This window comes from Heptranchias perlo, unplaced genomic scaffold (genome assembly GCF_035084215.1).
Source record: "Heptranchias perlo isolate sHepPer1 unplaced genomic scaffold, sHepPer1.hap1 HAP1_SCAFFOLD_43, whole genome shotgun sequence".
NCBI classification, from domain to species: domain Eukaryota; kingdom Metazoa; phylum Chordata; class Chondrichthyes; order Hexanchiformes; family Hexanchidae; genus Heptranchias; species Heptranchias perlo.
This window is the reverse complement of record NW_027139442.1, coordinates 1,815,042-1,833,812: the sequence shown is the minus strand read 5'-3', so window position 1 is coordinate 1,833,812 and position 18,771 is coordinate 1,815,042. Positions and strand designations below refer to the sequence as shown.

At 44.8% G+C, this 18,771-nt stretch overlaps 1 protein-coding gene and 1 long non-coding RNA gene across 2 annotated transcripts in view; one reads left to right on the top strand and one right to left on the bottom strand.

The window, feature by feature from the left end:
* The window catches only part of LOC137312431 (uncharacterized), a 621,748-nt gene that overhangs the window by 397,700 nt on the left and 205,277 nt on the right, over positions 1-18,771 (bottom strand). The window lies entirely within an intron of this gene.
* Positions 5,034-14,183, top strand: LOC137312458 (EEF1A lysine methyltransferase 3-like). The gene is made up of 3 exons (XM_067979010.1): positions 5,034-5,189; positions 9,640-9,751; positions 13,786-14,183. The coding sequence occupies exons 1-3, from the start codon at positions 5,034-5,036 to the stop codon at positions 14,181-14,183; spliced, it is 666 nt and encodes a 221-aa protein (XP_067835111.1).

Here is an 18,771-nt window from a genome sequence, read left to right as displayed (position 1 = left end):
ACTCCTATATCTATGTAGTGCCGCAGTAGCCCTTCGCCTCATGTAGTTCCGCTGGAAGCCCTCTCTATGTAATTCCACTGTAGCCCCTCTACAAATGTAGTTCCACTGTACACCCTCTCCATGTTTTACCACTATGCACCCTCTTCATGTGTAGTTCCACTGTAGCCCCTCACCGTATGTAGTTTCAGTGCAGCCCCTCTTCCTGTGTAGTTCGTATGTAGCCTGAGCTGAAGACCTCCTCTTTAGTATCTCATTTTGCCTTCTGTTCCCAGCAGCATTTGCCTCTGGCACACGGGACTGTGAAGCTCATTTACTATTGTACAGCAGCCGATACATCCACAGGACTCTCTGACCTCTGACTGAAGCAGTGCTACACCAGGGACAATGTTGCTCAAATGCGGGATGTATCTCAAGGACGTGCATTGAAACACGTCATTCGAACCTTTGATAGATCTGTCGTGACGAATCATTTGGAACATTGTCTCCAGTTCTCGCCATTGGTATTTCCAATGACGCAATGGACAAGGTTGAGGAGGAGTCCAAGAATGATTCCAGGGTTTAGGGCTCTAAGTTATGATGAGCAGGAACACAGGAGCTGAACTGATTGTCACTGAAAAGTAAAGACTGTATGGAACAGACTCTCACACAAATTACCCGAGTATCTCCTTCAAAAAAAACCGAGTAAATATGGAGTGAGTTGATGAGGTAATGAAGGAGACACGGATGTTACTGAGCTGCAGAGAGGTCTCAAAGCACCACCTATAGATGGGATGGACAGGGATGATCGCTGATGGAGTTTTTTATATGTAATAAGGGGAGGTCAGAGCTGATAACAACTTCCCCCAATGAGCAGAAATACAAGAAGTGACTATTGATGGAATGGAACACCGCCACTGAGCCATCTCAACCCAGTATAGCACAGGAAGTACTGGATGTCCCAGTGCAGGACACCAAGTGAATGGAGGTCACCATCCCAAGGAATCCTCCTAACCCGCCGACCAGCTGATACATCTCATCCCAATGTCACAGCAGGAGGGAACATGTCAGGGTGTGGCAATCTGACGAGACTGTGACCAGTTAAAACGGGAGGCAATGCTCAGTGGGAGCTACTGGCGAGAAATCATTGGCAGCCTCAGGTAATAATTACTGAAAAAGGTTCAACATCACTGAGGAGCACTGAGAATTTGTGAAGTAAGTTTTCTAGCTCCATTTGTAAATTTGTCGGTAGCAGTAGCCTTTGCTGCTTCCGCTCACTGTTTTGCTTTCTCCTTAGAGCTGCTACATTGGCTCTGTAAAGCCCGAGGTTAAATTTTCTGCTCGTCATGAAGCAGTTTTCTTTAGAAATATGAAGGATTATAATGCAGAATTTGAAGGCAAAGTTCTGTTTAATTTTAAATCAATTTCTTGTGCAGTTACAGAATTTGGGCTGCTGCGTGTTACGAATGGCAAATCTGAGTTTGAAACACACCCTCAGAGCTGCTTTAGCTCCGTCGCTGTAACTTTGTCAAAAATGCACTTATATTTACAAAGGTAAATGGAGTTTTGGCCGCACTTACGCTGAAGTTACCGTGGTGGAGCGGGAGCAGCTCCCAGGAAACTATAGTTTCACTCATGTTCATTCCCTCTTTATGATTGCATGGCCGTCTCCTATTCTCTCTCCGACTCCTTTATCAATCGGTTCTCCTTTCATTCTTTCTCACTCCCCTTTCTCACTCGGTTTTCATTTCATTCTCTCTCTCCTTTATCCCTCGGTTCTACTCTTATTCTCTCTCTCATCTTTATTCTTCTGGGCCTCCACTCCCATTCTCCCTCTCAATTTATATGCCGGGTTCCCCTCTTTCATTCTCTCTATCATTCTCTCTCTCCCCATTATCCTCCTGTGCTCCTCTCCGATTCTCCCTCTCCCCTTCATGCATCTAGTTCCCCTCTCGTCTTTCCTCTCTCCCCTTTATCCATCCCTCTCCCCTCTCTAATTCTCCTCCTCCCTTTTATATGGCTGGTTCCCCTCTCTCACTCTCTCTCTCTCTCTCATCCTCCCGGTTCTCTTCTCTCAATCTCTTTCTCTTCTTAATCCACCAATTCCCCCTCTAATTCCCCCTCTCTCCTCCTCTGGAGTCTATAATTAAGGATAGAGTTGTAAACAATTTTACAACACCAAGTTATAGTCCAACAATTTGTTGGACTGTAACTTGGGGTTGTAAAATTGTTTACAGTTGTCAACCCCAGTCCATCACCGGCATCTCCACATTAAGGATAGAGTGACTGAACACCTTGAAAATTTTCAGCTGACCAGGGAGAGCCAGCGTTGATTTGTAAAGGGTAGGTCATGCCTGACGAACCTGATTGAATTTTTTGAAGAGGTTACTAAAGTAGAGGACAGCGGAATGTCTGTGGATATTGATTATATGGACTTCCAGAAGGCATTAGATAAAGTCGCTCATAAGAGACTATTAACTAAACTTGAAGCTCATGGAATTGAAGGCAAATTATTGACATGGTTAGGAAATTGGCTGAGCGGGACGAAACAGAGTAGGGATAATGGCTCAAATTGTCAGGATGTGACTAGTGGTGTCACATAGGGATCTGTTTTTGGGCCTCAACTATTCACTGGATTTATTAATGACTTTGATAACGGGATAGAGATCCATATATCCATGTTTGCCAATGACAAAAAGATAGGCAGCATTTTAAGCAGTGTAGATGGGAACATAACATTCCAGAAAGATAGTAACAGACTAAGTGAATGGGCAAAACTGTGGCAAGTGGATTTCATTGTAGGCATGTGTGAGGTCATCCACTTTGGACGAAAACAGGGTTCATCAGTGTACTTTCTAAATGGTGAAAAGCTCGAAACAGTGGAGGTCCAAAGAAACTTAGGGGTCCATGCACATAGATCATTAAAATGTCATGGAGAGGTACAGAAAATAATCAAAAATCTAATGGAATGCTGGCCTTTATATCGAGAGCAATAGAAAACAAGGGGGTAGAATTATGCTACAGCTAGAAAAAAAACCCAGATTAGACCTCACCTGGTGTACTGTGTTCAGTTCTGGGCACCACACCTCAGGAAGTATATATTGGCCTTCGAGGGAGTGCAGCGCAGATTTGCTAGAATGAGTTCGGGCGAAAGGTCTTCGACCTGAAACGTTGACACTTTTCATTCTCCACAGCTATGGTCTGACTTGCTGAGCTTCTCCAGCACTTTTTGTTTCTATTTCAGATTTCCAGCTTTCGAAGTATTTTGCTTTTGATTTACTGGAATGATATCTGGACTCCAAGTGTTATATTACGAGGAGACATTACACAAACTAAGGTTGCATTCCCTGGAATTTAGAAGTGTAAGGGGTGACCTAATCGAAGTTTTCAAGATATTAATGGGAACTGATAGGGTCGATAGAGAGAAACGATTTCCGCTGGGTGGGTTTGGGTTAGGGTTAGGGTTAGACATAGCCTAAAATTAAAGCCAAAACTTCCAGGAGTGAGATTAGGAAACACTTCTGCACGCAAAGGGTGGTGGAAGTTTGGAACTCTCTTCAACAAAGGCAGTAGATGGAAGCTCAATTGTTAATTTTATTTCTAAGATTGATAGATTTTTGTTAACCAAGAGTATTAAGGGATATGGGGCTCAGGCGGGTATATGGAGTTAGGTTACAGACCAGCCATGATCTCATTGAATGGCAGAACAGGCTCGAGGGGATTAAATGGCCTCCTCCTGCTCTAATGTGCTTTCAGTCTGTGAATTGCCAATTCTCAATCCAAGAATGAATCTTTTTCAATTGCTGAATTACCTGATATTTAGGGATCTTCTTACTACAGAAATGAGGGTAACGATCGACAGGCTTCCGAAGCACAAAGAATCATTGCCCCATCCTCCAGGTGGTGCTTTGTTAAACCAGGGATTTCCAAGCACTCCGACAGGGCACAGTTTGGAAACAGTTTTCCGGTTGGTAGAAAGTAACCGGAAGGCGGATAATTGAATATTTGCAGTTAGTTGTTGGCAAATAAATTGATTTCCATGTTCATTTTAAAATAAAAAAACAATTCAACCGTCCGGGTCAAAGGCATCAGTTTTCGGTGCTCTGTGCTGATGATAATTTGAAATGTTGCTGACCTTAAAACAGTGCAGCTTTTGGGCCGTGCAATTACACGGAGCCCTGAGCAGATCCAGTTACGTTAATTAGCTGATCACTGAGGGCTTGCCGGTACCTGAGCTGGAAACACAATAAACTTTAATTAATTAGTCTCCCTTCTCTCGCCTCTTCACCAACAAATTTGATAATAACACATTAACACAATATTCAAAAGTGTTTGGAATCTAGGCTGTTCCCCATCGATTCGTTGTAACTCGAGTCAGATAAGAAATGAATAAAGACACTGCGCAACAAAGCGCCGAGAGTCAGCGGCCTATCACATCGTCCCGCTGGCAGTGAGCAGCATGGAGCAGTGACTGTCACCACCACAGTGGGAAAAGGCAGTTACTGAACGGTGCAGCTGGTGAGACAGGTGAAGAACATGAAACTGGTCAAGAGTGGGCGGCAGAGAAAGGCTGCTCACCAACCCGGCCGAGGTTGGGTCGATGATACCACGGCTCGCAACAAAAGCTCTTCTGCCAGGTTTGTAAGCTGAGCAGCTCTGGATCAAAGGGAGTAACTTCACTAAAACAACAGTCGCAGTGTAAGGCAAACACCGTCCCTGCCTTCAGATAAAGGCCCACAGTTTCGGCTCTCTGCATACTGACTTTATTTGTTCCCTTTCTTAATGAGGAACTTTCAGAAACTTTTGAATATTGCGTTAATGTGTTATTATCAAATTTGTTGGGGAAGAGGTGAGAGAAGGGATGCTAATTAATTAAAGTTTATTGTGTTTCCAGATCAGAGTTTGTATTGTTTTATCCACTGTCGGACAAGCGGACTGCACGCACCGAAAGCTGAAACCGAGACAGGCTCACATCCAGACCCCTGGACAAAACCTACCTGGAGACTGCAGTGGCTCAACAAGGATCAAAGCAGTACAGAGTGAGCTCAGAGAGGATAATGGAAACACAGCAGGAAAAGAAGCATTTCAGCAGCCCCGACTCCACGGAGGACAGCAACAAACTCGAAAGTCGCTATCAGTTTTGCGGGCACACTTTGAGAATCACTAGGGTCTCCAGCAATAAATTAGTGGTACCATCAATAATCTGGGAAGCTGTAAGTCCAATGTTTGGAGTAAATGCTTGGATCTGATAGAGAGAAACCAAACTCAGAGATTCTTCCTTCCACGACAGCAACCGCCAACACCCCCACCCCCGCCATGTTGAGGAAGCCCGACTTGATGAATTGGTTTTGCAGACGAACATGCATAAGAACATCGGAATTGCTAGAAGAAAGATTATTGTTCGCCGTCTCCTTTCCTGGTAGTCACATGACACAGTGAGAACCGAGTTGCAGACAAATAATAGCAATCAAACCGAATGAATTAGTCTCCAACAGACCCAGACATGAGGCGAGGAAAACCCTCCAGTGGTGGAGAGCTTTGGGAACCATAGGTCCAAAGTCACCTGTTCCTCCCAAACCTGCTCCACTCACCACATGTCATGTCTCCAATTAATTATCTGCCTGCCCACTCACTTACCCTGTCTACAACCCTGAGCAGACTCTTTGGATCCTCGTCACAGTTTACTTTCCCACGTATCTTTGTATCGTCAGCAAACTTGGATACATTACACTCGGTCCTCTCAACTAATTCATTAATATAGAGTGTAAAAAGCTGAGGCCCAAGCAGGGATCCTTGCGGCACCGCACTAGTTACAGCCTGCCAACCTGAATATGACCCGTTTATCACGACTCTCTGTTTTCTGTCCGTTAACCTATCCTCTATCTGTGCTAATATATAACCCCCAACCGCATGAACCCCTTTTTACACTTTTACTCTATCAATACCGTTCGTGAATTTGAACACATCTTTTAAATCTCATCTTAAACTTCTCTGGTCTAATAGAACAACCCCAGCTTCTCCAGTCTCCCCACTTAACTGAAGTCCCGCACCCCTGGTACCATTCTACCAAATCGACACTGCACTGTCCCTAAAGCCTTGACATTCTCCCTAACGTGGTGCTCAGGATGAGACACAATACTCCTGCTGCGGCCTCTCCAATGATTTATAAAGGTTTAGCGTCACTTCCTTCCTTTTGTATTCTGTGCCTATTTTATAAATCAAGGGTCCCGTATGCTTTTTTAACAGCCTTCCCAACTTGTCTTGCCACCTTCAAATATTTGTGTACGTACAACCCGAGTTCGTTCTGTTCCTGTACCCCCTTCAAAATGGTAACATTTTGTTTATAATGTCTCTTATTATTCCGATCAAAATGTATCATTTCACAGTCAGTTCTCTGCGTTAAATTTCATCTTCCATTTGTCTGCCCATTTCCCTTGTGTGTCTGGTCTCCTGAAGTCTGTTCTTAGCCTCCACATTGTTTACTACATTTCCGAGTTTCGTGTCATCTGCAAACTTTGAAATTATACCCTCTATACACAAGTCCAGTTCATTAATGCATATCAAAAAGATCAATGGTGTAAATACCGACCCCTGGAGAACACATCCAGCCTGAGAAATAACCGTTCACAACTACACTCTGCTTTCTGTCTCTTTGCCAATTTCATATCCACGCTGCCCCTGTCCTGTTAATCCCATGGGCATCAATGTTGCTAACTCATCTGCAACGTGGTACTTTGAAAATTCATGTCAACAAACACAACTGCACGAAAACCATCAACCCTATTAGTTACTTCATCAAATAACTCAATCAAGTTTATCAAATACGATTTGCCTTTAAGAAATCCGTGCAGACCGTTATTTATTAAAACATGTTTTTCCATGTGACAATTAATTTTGTCCAAGATTATTGTCTCCAAAAGTTTCCCCACCACCGACGTTAGGCTGACTGGCCAGTAGTTACCAGGTTTATCCTTCTCCCCTTTTTTGAACAGGAGAATAACATTTGCAACCAGTCAGTCCTCTGGCACCATCCCCATATCCAAGGAGGATTGAAAGATTGTGGCTATAACCTTTGCTATTTCCACCCATACTACCCACAACAACCTAGGATGCAACCCACCTGGACCGCGTGGCTTTTCTACTTTGAGTACTGCCAACCTTTTTAGTGCATCCTCTACTATCTCTTCCTTTGCTGGGACATTGGCAGCATCCTCTTTTTTTGTGAATGTTGATGCAAAGTTTTCATTTCGTACCCAAGCCGCGACTCCACAATGAGTTCGTTCTTTTGTCGCTAATTGGCCCCACCCTTCCTTTGACTGTCCTTTTGGTAATTGTCTGTTCATAAAAGACTTTACTGTTCCCTTTTATGTTATCTGCCACTATTTTCTCGTACACTCTCTTCGCCCGTATTATTTCCTTTTTCAGTTCTCCTCTGTACTTTATGTATTCTGCCTCATTTTCTAATGTATTATGGTCCTGACATTGGTCATAAGCCTCCTTTCTCTGTTTCGTTTTACTCTCTATATTTTCAATTATCCAGTGAGCTCCAGCACTGGATGCCCTTCCTAACTCCCTCATCGGAATGTGTTTCGTTTGCGCCCGAACTAGCTTCTCCTTGAAGGCCTCGCATTGCTTATTTACTGTTTTTACAGCCAGTCTTTGTTTGCATTCAACATGGGCCGGATCCCTTTTCAACTCACTGGAATTACCCCTCAGCATCTTCACCTTTGATTGATCAATGTCTCTTTCCATAACTACTCTACACCTAATATATAACATCCATGGCACCATGTTCTGTCTTCACACCATCCATGGCACCATGTTCTGTCTTCATACCATCCATGGCACCATGTTCTGTCTTCATACCATCCATGGCACCATATTCTGTCTTCATAGCATCCATGGCACCATTAAATTGTTTTTACCCTCCAGGCCATATTTACCGGGTTTTCCTCCTCCCTGACACAATGTAATGGGTATATAACCTTCTTGTATCATGTCTTGGGTTTATACGTTCCAATTCACCATACCCTGGGTTTATGCCGTCGTTATCGTCATGTACTCGGTTTATACCCTAGCTGGCACAAAGTACTGAATGATGTATCCTCCATGCAATCGATATGGGATTAATACTCCACCAGCACCATGTATTATGTTTAAACCCTCCTTGATCCCCTGCACTGGGAATCCACCATCCTTGACACTCTACACTGGGTATCCACCATCCCTGATCCCCTACACTGGGTATCCACCATCCTTGATCACCTACACTGGGTATCCATCATCCTTGATGCCCTATACTGGTTATCCACCATCCTTGACACCGTACACTGGGTATCCACCATCCTTGACACCCTATACTGGTTATCCACGATACTTGATCCCCTACACTGGGTATCCACCATCCTTGACACCCTACACTGGGTATCCACCATCCTTGACACCCTACACTGGGTATCCACCATCCTTGACACCCTATACTGGTTATCCACGATATTTGACACCCTACACTGGGTATCCACCATCCTTGACACCCTATACTGGTTATCCACGATACTTGATCCCCTACACTGTGTATCCTCCATCCTTGATCCCCTGCACTTGGTATCCACCATCCCTGATCCCCTGCATTGGGTATCCACCATCCTTGACACCCTACAATGGGTATCCACCATCCCTGATCCCCTACGCTGGGTATCCATCATCCTTGATCCCCTACACTGGGTATCCACCATCCTTTACACCCTACATTGGGTATCCACCATCCTTGACACCCTACACTGGGTATCCACCATCCTTGGTACCCGACACTGGGTATCCACCATCCTTGATACCCTACACTGTGTATCCACTATCCTTGGCACCTTGTACGGTATATACACGATTGTTAGCACCGTGCACGAGGTATTTTTTTTATTTCTTCATGGGATGTGGGCGTCGCTGACCAGGCCAGTATTTATTGCCCATCCCCAATTGCCCTTGAGTATACACAATCCTTAGCACCATGCGCGGTGTATCCACCATCTTTGACAACATTCCCGGTGTATACACCATCATTGACACCATGCGCGGGGTATGCCCTATTCTTGACACCAAATATTGAGTTTATAACCATCACAACACGATGTTCAGATTTTTATATCTTCCTTGGAACTAAGTACTAGATTTATATATTCCTTGGAATTACTTACTGGCTTGCACCCTCCCTTGCGCCCTCCCTTGCTGCCTCCCTTGCACCTTCCCTTGCACCTTCGCTTGCACTGATCCCTGCACCCTCCCATGCTCGCACCATTGCACCTTCCCTTGCACGTTCCCTTGCACTGATCCCTGCACCCTCCCATGCTCGCACCGTTGCATCCACGCTTGCTCTCTCCCTTGCACCCTCCCTTGCACTCACCCTTGCTACCTCCCTTGCACCTTCCCTTGCACTGATCCCTGCACCCTCCCATGCTCCCACCCTTGTATCCACGCTTGCTCTCTCCCTTGCACCCTACCTTGTTCACTATCTTGCACCTTCCCTTGCACCTATCCTTGCACCCTCCCTTGCTCCGACACATGCTCCCTCCCTTGCACCCTTCCTTGCAACCTGCCTTGTAGTGTGAACTTGGATACAGAAAGTTGCAGCTGAACGAATTCTAACGTTAATACCATATTTTGTTTCAGGGCCTCGTTCTCTGCCGGTTCTTTGAGAAAGAGAAAATCAGTTTTTCTGGGAAGAAGATGATTGAATTGGGGTCGGGCACTGGGATCGTGGGGATTCTTGCAATCCTGCTGGGTGAGTTAAACTTTCCAAGCGATAGCACTTTGCATGTGTGAGGGAGCGCGATGAACTGTAATGGAATAGGACGGCTAGAGAATGAGAAGGACCATGACAAAGACTGGTCATTGGGGTGATTAAACCCCCAGTCATATGCATGTTTTGTGAACGCTGCAGTCTGATCTTCTTTTGAGGTCCTTACTGTTAGGAACATAGGAACAGGCGTAGGCCATTCAGCCACTCGTGCCTGCTCCGCCATTTGATGAGATCATGGCTGATCTGTGATCTAACTCCATATACCTGCCTTTGGCCCATATCCCTTAATACATTTGGTTGCCAAAAAGCTATCTATCTCAGATTTAAATTTAGCAATTGAGCTAGTATCAATTGCCGTTTGCGGAAGGGAGTTCCAAACTTCTACAACCCTTTGTGTGTAGAAATGTTTTCTAATCTCGCTCCTGAAAGGTCTGGCTCTAATTTTTACACTGCGCCCCCGACTCCTAAAACCCCCAACCAGCGGAAATAGTTTCTCTCTATCCACCCTATCTGTTCCCCTTAATATCTTATAAACTTCGATCAGATTACCCCTTAACCTTCGAAACTCGAGAGAATACTACCCCAATTTGTGTAATCTCTCCTCGTAACTTAAACTTTGAAGTCCGGGTATCATTCTAGTAAACCTACGCTGCACTCCCACCAAGGCCAATATGTCCTTCCGAAGGTGCGGTGCCCAGAACTGCTCACAGAACTCCAGGTGCGGCCTAACCAGGGTTGACAGTTCTTCACCTCCAGTTTTGTTCTGTTTGATAGAGAATGCTTTCAAAGCACAGGACCCTTACCTCAGGTAATAAGAATGATGCCTCAGAAAAGTCGCAGCTTTCTGGACTCAGCCGCTCCACCTGCCATTATGGAGAAAGTCCCTCCTCCCATCAGGGAGCGGGATCTCAATTGAACTGCTGTTGATCTGTGAAAATCGAGTAAACGTAAAATTCCAGAAAATGAAAAAGTGAAACATTTGATCACATTTCTCCTTGAGCTGATGAGCTGAGAACTAGATACCTATCAGAAATGGCCTGGTTATATTCAATGTAATATTTGCTCAACATCCTGAACATCTGGACTCTGATCAGATATTAAACGCGGAAGCTGTAGCTTTTGATCATGTTTTTGAGTCCTTGTGAGCTCCAGTCACGTTTCCAGCACCCAACTGATGGCCAAATTATATTCCATAAAACAGTAAGCATGCTTTAGAATAAAATAATGAAGCAGTCCGTGCCCGCATACAGCACAACCTGGACAATATGCAGGTTTGGCTGTTATGTAGCAAGTAACATTCGCGCCAGACAAGAGCCAGGCAATAACCATCTCCAACAAGACAGAATCTAACCAATTCCCATTTACATCAAACGACATTACCATCGCCGAATCCCCCACCATCATCATCCTGGGGGTCACCATTGACCAGAAACTTAACTGGACCAGTCACATAAATAGTGTGGCTGCAAGAGCAGGTCGGAGGCCGTGTATTCTGCGGCGTTACCTGAGGAATTACTGAAGGAAATAAACATTATGTCCTTATCATTATCATAATCGAACAGCCCCACTTGTGACCTTGTGATGGAGGGAAGGTCATTAATGTAGCAGCTGAAGATAGTTGGGGCTTGGTCACTGCCCAGCGATGTCCTCGGGCTGAGATGATTGGCCTCCAACAAACACTCTCATGTACCTTTGCACCAGGTATGACTCCAGCCACTTGAGAGTTTCCCCACTGATTACAATTGACGGCAGTTTTACGAGGGCTCCTTCGTGCCACACTCGGACAAATGCTGCCTTGATGTCAAGGGCAGTCAGTCTCACCTCACCTCTGGAATTCAGGATTCTTTTCCATGTTTGGACCAAGGCTGTCATGAGGTCTGGAGCCGAGTGGTCCTGGCGGAACCCAAACTGAGCATCGGTGAGCAGGTTATTGGTTAGTAAGTGCCGCTTGATAGCACTCTCGACATCTTCCATCACTTTGGCGATGATTGAGAGTAGGCTGATGGAGCGATAATTGGCCGGATTGGATTTGTCCCGCTTTTTGTGGACAGTTCATACCTGGGCAATTTTCCACTTTTTAGTCGGATAGATGACAGTTCCGACTGGAACAGCTCAGGTCGGCCACCGCTTATTTTGGAGCACAGGTCTTCAACACGACAGCCGGGAGCCTTTGCCATGTCCATCAACTCAGACATTTATTGTTATCACGTGGAGTGAATGTAATTGGCTGAAGACTGGTATCTGTGAGGATGGGGACCTCAGGAAGAGGCTGAGAATGATCATCCACTTGGCACTTCTGACTGGAGATTGTTGCAAGCGCATCAAACTTTTTTTTTGCATTCAGGGAATCAAGGGATATGGGAATCGGGCGGGAAAGTGGAGTGGAGTTCGAAGAGCAGCCGTGATCTTATCGAATGAGGGAGCAGCCTCGAGGGGCCGTATGGCCTACTCCTGCACCTATTTCTTATGTCCTTATGTTCCCATGTGCTGGACTGCGCTCTTGTTGAGGATGAGAATCTTCACCGAGCCTCCTTCTCCTGTTAGTTGCTGAATTTGCGACCACCATTCGCGACTTGATGTGACCGGATTTCAGAGCTTTAACCTGATTGTTTGGTTTGGGGATTGCTGTACTCTGTGCAAAGCATGGTGCTCCCTCTGTTTATAATGCATGGTGCTCTCACTGTTTATAATGCATGGTGCTCTCACTGTTTATAATGCATGGTGCTCCCACTTTTAATAATGCCTGGTGCTCTCACTCTTTCTAATGCATGGTGCTCTCACTGTTTATAATGCATGGTGCTCTAGCTGTTTATAATGCATGCTGCTCTCGCTGTTTATAATGCATGCTCCTCTCGCTGTTTAGAAATCATGGTGCTCTCACTGTTCACAATGTATGGTGCTCTAACTGTTTATAATGCATGGTAATCCTTTGCTGCAGCTTCACCAAGTTGGCAGCTGATTTTCAAATACGCTCGGTGCCGCTCCAGGCATGCTCTTCTGCATTCCTCATTGAAACAGATTTGGTCACCCAGCTTGATGGTGATGGAGAAGTGAGGGATATGTCGGGCCCTGCGGTAACAAGATTGTTGTGGCATTCCATTATGCTGCTGCTTAGGGCCCATGCTGCCTCATGAGTGCCCGGTTTTGAGGTGCGAGATTTGTTATTAATCTATCCCACTCAGCAGGGTGGAGGTGCCACACGACACGATGGAGGGTTTCCTCGGAGTGAGGACAGGTTTGATTCTTTGACTATGTCAGACCGTTGCTTGACTAGTTTGTGAGGCAGCTCTCCCGAATTTGACAACAGTCCCCGATTGATAGCGAGGAGGAACTTGCAAGGTCAACTGGACTGGGTGTGCCTTTTTGTTTCCAATTTCGATGCCGAGGTAGCAGCTTTATCCTTATTTTGATACCGCGGCGTGGCTCACAAGGCCACACGAGAGCGCAGTGATGCACCAACCACATTGGTGTTGGACTGGAGTCACACACAAACGAGATTGGTTAAGGACGGCAGGTTTCCTTCACTGAAGGACATTAGTGAACCTATTGGGTTTTTGCGATAATCGGATAATTTTATGGTCACTTTGGGGCGGATATTGACTTCGACCGGCAGTTTGAAACGTGTGATAGCTAAAAATAAAAATCGGGAGGAATGTTCAACAGGCGACAAACTCGTTGTCACCGGTTTTACGCTATGGCAGAAAGTCAATATCGCCCATTTCACGTTGACATTTTTGAATTGAAATCAAATTTTCGTGGTTGGATTTGAACTCAAGTTGCTGGATTTTTAGTTCACAGTTTTGGATTACTAAATCCAGTGAAATAACCGCTGTGCTGATGGAGTCGCTGAGCAATGCTGTGACACTGCACAAGTTCATCATTACATTTAACAGCCTTTGCTGTGTTAATCTGCTTTGCCCCGAATCCCTTTTGCCCACATTTACCATTTACAGGTTGGTGTCATAGGGAAGCAATAAGTGAAGATACGTCATTGCTCTTTAACATTCTTCTGGCAGGTGGAGATGTGACCTTGACAGACAAACCAGAAGTTCTGAATCAAATAGAACTAAACGTGGCCAACAATGTCCCCTCTTCAATTATCCAGCGGTCAAAAGTCTCTGCTCTCTCGTGGGGTATAAACCATTATCAATTTCCAACAGACTACGACATCATCCTGGGATCCGATATCGTCTACAAGAAACGTGAATACCACTTACTGCTAAAGACCCTACAACATCTGAGCAACCAAAACACTATCATTTACATCTGCTCGAAGATGCGTGAGTTCATGGGAGCCATGAATTTTCACGAGAAGCTCATTCCACAGCATTTTAACTCCGAAATTGTTCACAGTGTCCCAGAAAATGAAATCAACCTGTACAAAGTGACCAAAAAAGTTCCTGGCGCTTATTAAGGAGGAAATTCCAGAGAATAGGGTGGAGGCAGTTAAACGTCTCATAATGGGAAGACGCGAGGGGGAGAAGGGCACAACAGGCAAGAGTAAGAGGACTGGATGATGTAGGAGGAGGTTGCAGAGATAGAGGGATTGGGATTCCCATTTACTCTAACACCATAACCCTGACACCCTTACTGAAACCCTAAACCTAAACCTGAAACCCTAACCCTAATCCTGACGTTATAGTCCGAGCCAATCCCTCACCCGAGCCCAAGTCGGAGGCCTGACCAAAACGCGAATCCTATTAATGCCACTGTTATCTGACTGGAGTAATATTGGCAGGGAGGGTTAGAGTTTCGGGTTAGGAACCCTCTTTCGAGTCAGCTTCACCCTGTATCTAACTTCAGTCTAGCACTGCAGAACACATCACAGGACCTACACTTTTCCCCTCCTGAAGTGTTGCTCTCCCACTACATTCACGTTTGTGTGATGATTGCATCAACGGAAGCTCGTTTAAATTGACCCAGTTGAAGACTGCCGTAATGTTGTGCAGTAGAGAGTATATTACGAGATCAATACTTCGGCCCTCCCTCCCTAACAGCTTAGTGGGATACTCGGACTGCAGCCGTTCAAGAAGAAGGCTCACCACCACTTTCTCAAGGGCAACAAGGGAGGGGCAACAGATTCTGGCCTTGTCAGCGACGCCCACACCATGAGAATGAATATATAAAAAAAGAAAACTTGTGAAGTTCTCTGGTTCGAATTATTCCCTTTGCCGCATTTTGCAGTGAACGTCAATATATAAAGAACCAACACATTTACAAAAAGATTCATTAATGGGGACTTAGCTCAGTTTTAGCAGGGTACGAGCGAGACACACGTAACTGACATAGTTCCCTACCCCGAAACGATTTTAACCCTGGTGCGGGAGGGTATCTGTCACACTGTGACACCTGGTCCTCCTTTTGTTTGGAGGCAGTATTGTACAGCTGGAGGCAGTACAGCGAGATACAGGATAGTGCAGCTGCAGGCAATACAGGTAGGCACAGGCTAGTACAGCTGGAGGCAGAACAGCGAGATACAGGATAGTACAGCTGGAGGCAATACAGCTGGGCACAGAATAGTACAGCTGGAGACAGTACAGCTAGGTACAGGATAGTACATCTGGAGGCAGAACAGCTAGATACAGGATAGTACAGCTGGAGGCAATACAGCTGGGTATAGGATAGTGCAGCTGGGGGCAGTACAGCTAGGCATAGAATAGTACAGCTGGAGACTGTACGGCTTGGTACAGGATAGTACATCTGGGGGAAGTGCAGTTAGGTACAGGATGGTACAGCTGGAGACAGATAGTACAAAAGGAAGGAAGATATCCTCATCCTTTATAAATCATTGGTTGGGCCTTAGCTTGAATACTGTGTTCAATTCGGGGCACGGAACCTCAGAAAGGGTGTCAAGGCCTCAGAGAGGTTGGAGAAGAGGGTAACTAGAATTGTCCCAGGAATGAGGGAGTCCCGTTATGTGGAGAAACTGGAGAAGCTGGGATTGTTCTCCTCAGAACTGACTAGGTCGACTGGAGATTTGTTCGAAGTGTTCAAGATAATGAATGGTTTTGATTGAGTCAATAAGGAGAAATTGCTTCCAGTGGTAGACGGGTCGGTCATCAGAGGACAAAGATTTAAGGTGATCGGCAAAAGAGCCAGAGTCGACATGAGGAATCATTTTTTTATGCAGCGAGTTGTAACGATCTGGAATGCACTTTCTGTAAATGTGGTGGGTGCATATTCAATCTTAACTTTTTAAAGGGAATTAGATAAATACTTGAGGAAAAAAAATTACAAGGCGATATGGGAAGAGCAGGGGAATTGGACTAATTTGATAGCTCTTTCAAAAAGCCGAACAGGCAAGTTGGGCCAAATAGTTTCCTCCTGTGCTGTACCTACTATGATACTGCGATACTATGTGAAAGAGTCAGCAGGAATCTCAGTTCAGTGGCCAGACATCTAAAGCTGTGGCAGGTACACGCACAATGAAATAATATTTCATAACAGTGATAACCAATAAATACTTTGAAATCTCAGTTCAACTGAACCATGTCATTGGGGAGAAAGAACAATGCACTGACTCGTTGTAATACTGAAACCGTGAGCTGTCTCGGGATGAATCACTGAAAACATATTCATAGAATCATAGAATCATAGAAGTTACAACATGGAAACAGGCACTTCGGCCCAACATGTCCATGTCGCCCAGTTTATACCACTAAGCTAGTCCCAATTGCCTGCACTTGGCCCATATCCCTCGATACCCATCTTACCCATGTAACTGTCCAAATTCTTTATAAAAGACAAAATTGTACCCGCCTCTACTGCTGCCTCTGGCAACTCGTTCCAGACACTCACCACCCTTTGAGTGAAAAAATTGCCCCTCTGGAACCTTTTGTATCTCTCCCCTCTCACCTTAAATCTATGCCCCCTCGTTATAGACTCCCCTACCTTTGGGAAAAGATTTCAACTATCTACCTTATCTATGCCCCTCATTATTTTATAGACTTCGATAAGATCACCCCTTAACCTCCTACTCTCCAGGGAAAAAAGTCCCAGTCTATCTAACGTCTCCCTATAAGTCAAACCATCAAGTCCCGGTAGCATCCTAGTAATTTTTTTCTGCACTCTTTCTAGTTTAATAATATCCTTTCTATAATAGGGTGACCAGAACTGTACACAGTATTCCAAATGTGGCCTTACTAATGTCTTGTACAACTTGAACAAGACATCCCAACTCCTGTATTCAATGTTATGACCAATGAAACCAAGCATGCTGAATGCCTTCTTCAACACCCTATCCACCTGTGACTCCACTTTCAAGGAGCTATGAACCTGTACTCCTAGATCTCTTTGTTATATAACTCTCCCCAACGCTCCACCATTAACGGAGTAGGTCCTGGCCCGATTCGATCTACCAAAATGCATCACCTCACAATTATCTAAATTAAACTCCATCTGCCATTCATCGGCCCACTGGCCCAATTTATCAAGATCCCTTTGCAATCCTAGATAACCTTCTTCACTGTCCACAATGCCACCAATCTTGGTGTCATCTGCAAACTTATGCCTCCTAAATTCTCATCCAAATCATTAATATAAATAACAAATAACAGCGGACCCAGCACCGATCCCTGAGGCACACCGCTGGACACAGGCCTCCAGTTTGAAAAACAACCCTCTACAATATATTTCAGGACAGGTTAGTTCCACAACATGGTACATTTAAGAGCTCCTCGTGGTATGATGCCACGCCTTAGCCCAATCATCTGATTTGAGGGTATTTAGTACAGAGAATTAGCCAATAACATTCTCAGGGCTGGATACACATAGTTCATTGCATATATAATGCAGCTGCCACAAGACCAAAAGCGTAGCAAGTTTATGCACCAGATAAACTGGTAGAACAGAACAGGCGGCTCTGTAAAAGATGATGGGAGAAGAAAATTGCAAAGTTCAGCAGCAAAGTTAAAACCGATTTACATCATTAACGGATGAGATAATTGCTTATCCGGAACACCAACGGATGCAAAAACAGGGTAGTTATTGCGTTTTATCCAAAACATTACTGGGTATTGGGTCAAGTTTATCAAGCCTCAATGGGGGATCATTTCGGGAACAGCGATCATGTTATCTTAATTGTAAAAAATTTTACAACACCAAGTAATAGTCCAACGATTTTTATTTAAAATCTACAAGCCTCCGAAAGCTTGTAGATTTCAAATAAAAATCGTTGGACTATAACTTGCTGTTGTAAAATTGTTTACAATTGTCAACCCCAGTCCATCACCGCCATCTCCACATCATGATATCTTAAGGTTTAGATTAGTTACGGAAAAGAACGGGGAGCAATCCAAAATAAAAATACTTAATTGGAGGTCGGCCAAATTCAGCGGGTTGAGAACGGATATGGCCCGTCTAATTTGGAATCAAACATCGGCAGGCAAAACTGTAATCGAACAATGGGGAGCCTTAAGGGAGGATATGGTTCGGGTATAGCCTAGGTTCATTCTCACGCAGGAAAAGGTAGGGCAACAAAAGCCAGAGCTCCCTGGATGAAGAAAGAGATAGAGAATAAGATGAAGCAGCAAAAGGGGGTGTATGACAGATGTCTGGTTTATAACACATGTGAGAACTAGGCTGAATCTAGAAAGTAGAGAGGGGAAGTGAAAAAGGAAATGAAAGGTGTAAAGAGAGAGTATGAGAATAGACTGCGGCCAACATAAAAGGGAATCCAAAAGTCTTCCATTGGCAGATAAATAGTTAACCGGTCGGAAGAGGAGAGGTGGGGCCGATTAAAGACCAAAAAGAAGATCTATGCATGGAGGCAGAATGCATGGCTGAGATACTAAATGAGTACTTTGCATCTGTCTGTAACAAGGAAGGAGACACAACATAAGTCAGAGTAAAAGAGGAGGTCGTTGAGATACTGGATGGGCTAAAATTGATAAAGAGAAGGTACTCGAAAGGCTGGCTGTGCTTAGAGTAGAAAAGACACCCGGTTCGGATGGAATGCTTCGTAGGTTGATGAGGGAAGTAAGGGTGGAAATTGTAGAGGTACT